Below are 8,492 nucleotides of genomic sequence, written 5' to 3' on the forward strand. Positions count from 1 at the left end.
ACTATTGGCAGGACCAGATGAAATCTCGGCCGAACATGCTGGTATACAATGCATGGGATTGTTGGTGGAGCACCACTGACGAATGCGAAACGATGAAAGCATGCAGAGAACACGCCCTCAGTTTACGAAGCGCAGCGGCAGTGGCGGCTCTTTCCGCTTTTCGACATAAGACCAACTGATCCAGAGGGCCAGATAACGCAGTTCTAATGAAGTGAATCCAGTACGCAGTGGCACTGTTGCTTGCCTCTTGACTTACTGACCCGTCAGTGTACACTTGTTGATGACCCGGATATGCCACATTGAAGTGCTCCAGCATGGGGGCAGAGAGAGGGAACAAGGCACTCCGAGCATAGCCGTGCATGCACTCAGAAAGGCTTGATCCTCTTCCAATTACCTGCAGCAGTGCGAGACACTAATACAACGCGATCCAAATTGGTGGTGTCAGGCTCGCTTAACCAAATGTGCCAAGACCGTATGCCTGGAACACGTGGCACAGATTTCCACTGGTTCTTTTTGACGTGACAAAAGTTCTCTGCATCGCCTGCACCTTCATTGAGCAGTTTTCAGCGTTGCTGTCATCTGCGCCACCATATCACAGGCTGACCTAATGACTGTAGTGCTGGGTGCTCTAAGATTGTAGAGCGAGGCTTGGTGTTTCACTAAGCCAGCAACACCATCGCAAGCATTCCTGCCATGTCCTGTGGCAGAAAAAAGACGCTTCGTTGATGCGTGCTCCTTCTGTGACAGCTCGTAAAGCTGATACTTGTTTTTAAAATGGCTGCTGGCGCCGTCAGACACGTATGTGACATGTGTGTCAAGCTGAAATTCTTCCTTCATGCACTCATATATTTTTTTCCAGTGCAAAGCAAGTGTGTGCAGCATCATGACATACGTCATCACTGATGACAGCAAAACTCACGAGTAGATCCTCACGTCACGAGTAGATGATCTACTCGTGACGACACACGTAAATAGCGAGGCTTGTTTATTGTGCCAATGGTATGGCTGTACTTCGTTTTGTACAACAGCTTTCCGATTCTCTGCAAAGTCAAAATAGAAGACACAAAATCTGTGCTGTTGATTTCGTTTGCCGTCATGTATCGCTGATCCTTAAATACCTCTTATGGAATCACGTATGATCCACCTGACAAGCCATACACCAAGCTCCTGCAGAAAGGCAAAGTGGTGTCTTTTTGACGAGGTCGCCATTTTCCCATACTGCATAGTTTACTTCTGTCTCTTCAGGAATTCCCAAAGTTGTAGTAGTTAAAGCATCCTTTTTTTGCACAATAATCACAATCGTACAGGAAACAATCACTCATGGGGGAGGTGCAAAAGCATAGTTCTTTTAGCTGGTAAATTGTGTAAGCACCTTCATCGAGCTCTTCTAGCGCGGAAACACACTGTGTGGCGTTGGCCCAATACATGCAAAGGCACACTTCTTGTTGTGGAGCAAGAAGAACCCAGTTTGGCTGGAGGGAATAAAACTCTGAGAGCCCAATAGATGTATCCGGATTGGCTTCCTTAAAGAGACGATAAGTCTCTCGTACTGAGCGGGTCATGAACCTCGTCGCAGCATACTCTTTGTTCCCCTCAATCGAAACAGATACTACATCTTTTTTGTTGGGACTCTGCCGAAAACATCGACGCTCGTTTTTGGTATACTATTTCACAGCTGTCTGGACTTCTCTTGGGTTCCACCGTCTTCTGTCGGATTCGTCTGGTGCTGACCATATTCAATGCCTATCGCGCCAGCGTCAGGCTTTGCATATCATATAGGCTGACAAATTTGGATTGAGAGCTTGGACTTTTCGGTGCTCCAGTTGCCTTGGTGACAGAGTCAACAAACGCATTCGCTCTTGGTACAATGAGCACGCGTCATAGCCTTCTTTAAAGCTGGTGAACCGTTCGGCGCACACGCCGCATTTGGTACCTCAGGGGTATAAATGGCGCCTGCACTCCACGGAGTGGCATTTGCACCTTGCAGTGCCACCGAGTTGAATTTGCTTTTGCACCGGGCGAAAGTTCCTTAGTCGCGAATCCGACTTCAGCTGACGCGCATGAGGCAAAGTTTCAAGTGGGTATAAGCACTGCTTTCTACCTCCAAGTTCGTCTTCTTGCGGCACGAATTCATCAGCTGTTTCAGCAGGGGAAGCATAAAAAATAGAGCATTTCTTTTAGTCACTGGAAGCAATTTCGGCATATCAGGTCGTCATCCTGCGCATGGCTGGCCGCTTACGGCAAGAGCTTCTGCAATGCAGATACACAATTGTCTAAAACCTTGCGGAAATTTCTATGAAGCGGTATTTTCTTTTTGTGCACCTTCAAGTAATCTGCACAAAAAACCCTATCACCACTGTAACGGTGAGCCATCGCAGCTCTACTCACAGCTCCAATCACTGCGAACACAGTTAGCGCTTGTCTATGATGAAGGACGACTGTGGGGTGTGCGCAGAACCCTCAGCACGAAATGGGCCTGTCGTCTGTTTCGAGGTCGTTCAAGCCTGATACAAGCAGACGTAAAACTGACAGCTCCTACCTGAACGAAGCGGAGGCAAAAATTAAGGTGTATCAGATTGACTCCCTAGTTAATCACCATTAGGTTCATTTTTTAGAATATGCAAGATAACTGTATCAGCACCTATAGGTGGTGTTTAAAGGAGGTTGTCTATGACGTATTACCGGCTATCCAATTGCTTCCGGCGTTTGCAATCAGCAAGAGCTTGATGTTCGAGATTAACTTGTGTTACCTAAAGAGTGCCATCGCTGGAGCATTAATTTGGACACCAACTATACTTGAAAAACCATAAATTAATAATCGGGAGCATGATGCCCAATTTCGGGAGTTGTCGAGCAGAAGTAGCCCATTCTTCACTTAACTAAAAACTGAAAGGCGCGAAAGAAAAGCAGTTTGGTAGGTGTGTAGCAAAATCAACGAGCTGTGTAATGAACCAGCACCATTAAGTTATCTTAAAGCTGAGGCGTGTTGTATTCAAAAAGCTAAAAAATAATAACAATTTGCACTTCTATTGCAAACAATCTTCCAACAATAATACATCTCTGAAAAGGTGCCAATCGTATAGAATTTTACGGCGCCTTTTAAAACCATTCTGTTTTACACAGAAACGCATATAGGAAAAAATGCTGAGTCTCGTGATAGGGCAGGTGCAAAAACGAGATGTGATATGCGTCAAAACCACCAAGATTGTAGCTTTGGCTCTCGCCTTATGCGACACTGCATCATTCTTGCACAAGAGGCAGCTTGTCTTTGTTTTTCACGGATGTCTTCTGCTTCTCACTCACTAATAAGAAACCCAAAATGCGCGGAGGTGCGTTTCCTCCGCCTTCAATAACCACTGGGTCACTACACATACCATATGTTTGCACACCCGTTACAGCTGCCACAGTCGCCGTTTCGATCGAGGACAATATTTCTTAGAACCGTTCTCGCCAAAAGACAATGCTTTGTTTACGTCGCGCTCCAATGGGTTTGTGAATGCAGAAATTTCGCTCATAGTATTCTTTCCCCGCTATCTCTAGCAGAATACAAAACAGTCTTGCTATAATTCCATGGTTTGAAAATAAAGCAGACGATCTATAAGGTTGTCTTAACATTTCTGCAAATCTTGTTTCTCACGCATTTTGGTATTCCCTTTATTCACACAGGATTTTCATTAAACTGATGATACACTCTACACGTCGCAATGGGTGTGGATCCTTCGCAGCTTTAAAAGACCGCGAAGAAAGCATATTAAGGGCCCTTTTGGATGTTTTAAAGAGATATTACTGGGCCAGTTGGTGTCGTCTTCAGTAAGCGTTATTTGGTTGCACGAGCAAGTGCAATGAGACACATCGAGCCATAGCGACACAGCATAAAACTAAAATGTGGGATATAAATCAGGGATGTGCGCGTCGACAACACTGGAGAACGCCACGCAGTGCGCGGTGTGTAGTACCAGCGATGGTACACTTTGATGGAGATGCAACACGCGATACCCGGAATATTCAACAAAGTGGCGTTGGTGCCGCCATATTACCTAACATAAAGATATTTTTCTTTTTCAGATGAAATAATTTGTGTAAAGCAGAAAAAACGCAAATAAGTATCTTGCGACAGACGACGGAGAGCAATAAATGCAACCTGAAATGAAATTGTTGTGGCTCTCATGAAAAACATTTGTCAAAAAATTCTGCGAAGGCGGATGACCAGCGAAGCTGTTTGGAAAACGACACAGAAAGGTGAAAAAGAATTTTGAACGAAGGCACGAACACATTTATTGTCTTGATGGGTGGTCATCGTGACGAAAGGTACGCACACACATTTATTTTACACATTCGCATTCATTCGCCTTATACCGTCTTTATATACATTCATGTTTTCATTTCGCGATTTATTCGAGGCAAAGAATGTGAGACCGCACTGACTGCCAGCGCCCTCGCAGAGGTACGGGCGGTATGGGGAGGCTGGCATGATGAGCTTGCTTGATTGCTTGTTCCATAGTGGCCCTTACCCGGGAGCTTGGCCAAGGGAAGGGGAGAGAGAAACACTTAAACGGAAAATGATATCGGGAAGTATAACGTTAATGTGAACCAAAAAATGGACTCACGTGGAAGACGTAGAAGTAAAAAATATGTAATTCTGTATAAAGAACAAACTTTGTATTCTTTTTGGGGGGTGTCAGAATAATTTCCAAGGCACAATCACGGATTTAATTCTCTATCCAATTATTTCCCAGTTGAAAAGCACAACAGGAAATTTCAGTCTATCGTATTTTGGGACGTTGTTTCTGTAGTTCTGTTGCCTGTAGTTCTGTTTTCTGTAGTTCTATTGTCTGCAGTGTGACGTCCTGTAGTAGAAAGTTCTGTAGTTCGTCATCAATATTTAATTAAAAATTAACAGAGATCTTCTTAAGGCTATGTAAATTTGTTAGTACAACAAAGAAAAAAGTAAAAGTAAAATTTAAAAAGAAACGTCCCCGTCAAGGATTCGAACTTGCGACCTCACGATTCCGAGCCCGGCATCTTACCACTGCACCACTCCTCTTTCATTTTTCTTTGTTACATGGGAAAGAAAACTGAAGGTGTATTACAAAGTGGACACAACTACACACTTAAAACACAGGTAAACACACACATGCATCCAACGAGTGCATCCAGTCTGGCGGAGGTTCCTGCACAGCGTACACACTTCTTACACACGCAGCACTTTCGCGAAAAAAGGATTTTGTAGTTCGCGGGCTTTCGGCATGGCGATCACAGAGTCTACTTCTCCACAGGCTACATAAACCAAGTACAATGAACATGTCATAGGGAGGACCACCTGTAACCTTAAACGGTAGAAACATAATTGAGTATGGAGTCATGTCAATGTCCTTTTTAAGCGTCCGTTGGAGAATGTCCCAAAGAAATATAGCGTCCCTACAGTCTATGAAACAGTGATCTATGATTTCGGCACGTGGACAGAGCCGACAGTTTGTTGACCACGGCACAAAGCAACCCCTCGAATTCAACCAAGTTTTAACAGGGAGTGTTTCCGAATGTAAATTAAAGAAAAACGTTTTTACTCCAGGAGGCACACACATTTTTCGGACGCGTTTAAGTACATCCTGATAAGGTCGGCTTAAATAAGGTGCACGATACAAAGGATCTGGAAAAACAGAGTCAACCAGTGCCGCAGAAATTGCTTTTAGACTCGCTGTGAACACGTACTCCAGGCTGAATCTAACTTTCAAGAAAAGAAATGTGTCAACAACCTCCTTGAGAAAGCCCCAAGGAGCCTGTGGGACATCTTTGACATTTGATGACACTACTATGTTAGAAACATAATGAACTAAACGCAGTTGCAACATTTCCCGCATGAACGAATGGTCACTGTCTCGAAAGAAGAACAGGCGAGAAACAATTTGCCTGACGAAAAGGTGTACTAATCCTAGACCACCGCGTTCAAGGGGGAGAAACAGATTGTCGCGCCGCATCGATTCACAGCTCGAACTCCAAATGAATGTTGCAAATAAGCGATGCAGTGCCTGAAGGCGAAGTCTTGAGCAGTGCAGTACTTGGAGCACATGCATAAGACGGGAAGCTAAGAAAACGTTACACACTTCAGCACGAAAGAACATTGTCACATTGCGCCCTCGCCATGAATTCACTTTACGTTGAATTTTGCCAACTTCTCCCGACCAATGAGCGTTGCTATTTCTATACTGTGAGAGAGGCACACCTAAATAACGCAGATCTTCTTTCCATTGAATTCCTGCGTAACGTGATGGCATTGTGGCCCATAATCCAAACCAAAAACCTGAACCTTTTTCAAAGTTAACGCTTGCACCAGAAGCAGCGCAAAATTCTTCTGTAATTGCAAGAGCGGTGTTTACACTCTTTTTATCGGTACAGAAAAAGGCCACGTCGTCTGCATACGCAAGAACCCGAACCTCATTAGTCAGTAATTTAAACCCTTGGAAATTTTGTTGTTTAAGAATGCTCATACAAAGTGGCTCTAAATACAAGCAGAACAGAAGCGGTGACAAGGGGCATCCTTGTCGTACTGATGATAAAAGCCTAATCGGATCGGAGAGAGAGCCATTCACTATAAGCCGCGTTGAGCCATTAGCATAACATATCCTGACACCTCTAAGGAGCAGAGATCCGATATTTATATGCTCTAGTATAGTAAACAGGAATGAGTGATTCACCCTTTCGAACGCCTTAGCCAGATCTACCATTGCCACCTGTCCAGTCCCCTCAGCTACATACTCTAGCACCAATCTGAAGCACCAGCCCCTGATGCCACATGTTTGATGATCACGGACCACAGATCTTACTACAACTTGCAAACGGTTAGCTAATACCTTAGCAAACATTTTATAATCCACATTGCATAAGGAGATAGGCCGATATCCGTAAACTTTTTGCAATTTCTTTTCATCATCGCTTTTGCCTTTAAGGACGGTGTGGTCCTTCGTACATTGTGGCGGTTAGGTACCCAACTTCCAAGGCCTCTCGGTACACCTGACGTAATAATGGTGATAAGAGGGAACGAAAACACTGATAAAATTCAGCAGTAAGGCCATCCGGTCCGGGAGTCTTGCCCTTCGCTACTGCACCACTCCTCACATGTCTTTCGAGTGTACATTTTGGCCATGTCAATAGTACGATGCGCTCATGTTTACATTTGCATTTTAAGAGCCAAAATCCGCTATACTCCACCGCGTCCACTTCCGCATCTCTAGAAGAGCAAAAGTGTTCTTACCATAGACAGGTACATCGTGGAGTGCTAGAACATCAATTTTGATGTACGATATCCATATTAAATAAGAAATTTAGAAATAGACAACAGTGACTGTTGGGGTTGTTACTGCTCATTTCGACAGTTGTCTCTCATTCTTTACACTTTTGAGCGCGCACATAATTCGTGTGTTCAATGCAAAATAGTTACATAAACATTCGTGAATGAGTGTTCTTTCTGACAGCATACTGGTTTCTCACCGCAGCACTGTACCAGAATAATGAGACCAGAGCGAAACAGCTTTTCACGTAACTTTGAGGAACAACCCAAAACTTCCTTTTCACTTCGCAAAAGCTTATGCAATATTTCTGGGAAATTCACTAATGTGTCAGTGTAACGGCACATGTAAGTCCACAGGCCTGTGTGTCACATTTTACCAAATAAAGTAAAACAGATACGCAGCCATTCCCGCAGATGGTATGATTTTGATGAGGCCGGTATGGCGTTGCTAGTGCCTCGTCGTAAGGCACAATTATAACAATTGACCACGTCGACTTTAATACCGGTGTCGGTGCTATCATTGCCGGCTTCAGAAAAGCACGATTGAATACCGTGCAAGAAAAAAGCGCAGTGTACACCACCAATGCGAAACTGACATACAATCTTAAAGTGTCGCGACGGAACGCGCTTCTGTCGAGGCGTCAAAACTTATGTCGCTGCGATAAAAAGTAGCACATTTCTGTGTAGTCCCGACAGAGAGTTCCTGTTGCGACGTCAGAATCGCTGTTCCGATAAAAAGTTGTTGTTGCGACTTCATACACTCTTGTGGTCGCGACAGAACGTTTCTGTTGCGACTACAGAACTCCTGGCCGTCGCGACTGAGTGTTTCTGTTGCGACGTCAGAATTGCTGTCGTAAAGTCAGACGCTGTCATGACAGGAAGCTGTTGTTGTGACTACAGAATTCTTGTCACGACAGAACTTTTTTGTTGCGACTTCAGAACTCTTCGTCGTCGCGACAGAATCTTTCTGTTGCGACGACAGAATTTCTGTCTTAACGTCAGAATCGCTGTCACGATAGAAATCTGTTGTGACTACAGAACTCTTGTTGTCGTGACCAAAGGTTTCTGTTGCGACTTCAGAACTCTTCGTCGTCGCGACAGAATCTTTCTATTGCGACGACAGAATTTCTGTCGTAACGTCAGAATCGCTGTCACGATAGAAAGCTGTAGTAACGACTTTAGAACTCTTGTTGACGCGACATAACGT

The 8,492-nt window shown here is 44.3% G+C and overlaps 1 protein-coding gene across 1 annotated transcript; it reads right to left on the reverse strand.

The window, feature by feature from the left end:
• Positions 1-5,111: 5,111 nt before the first annotated feature.
• On the reverse strand, positions 5,112-6,071 carry LOC142566237 (uncharacterized). The gene has a single exon (XM_075677077.1). It carries the CDS (start codon positions 6,069-6,071, stop codon positions 5,112-5,114), a length of 960 nt encoding a protein of 319 aa, XP_075533192.1.
• Positions 6,072-8,492: the final 2,421 nt, after the last annotated feature.

Source organism: Dermacentor variabilis, unplaced genomic scaffold, assembly GCF_050947875.1.
Source record: "Dermacentor variabilis isolate Ectoservices unplaced genomic scaffold, ASM5094787v1 scaffold_12, whole genome shotgun sequence".
Lineage (NCBI taxonomy): Eukaryota > Metazoa > Arthropoda > Arachnida > Ixodida > Ixodidae > Dermacentor > Dermacentor variabilis.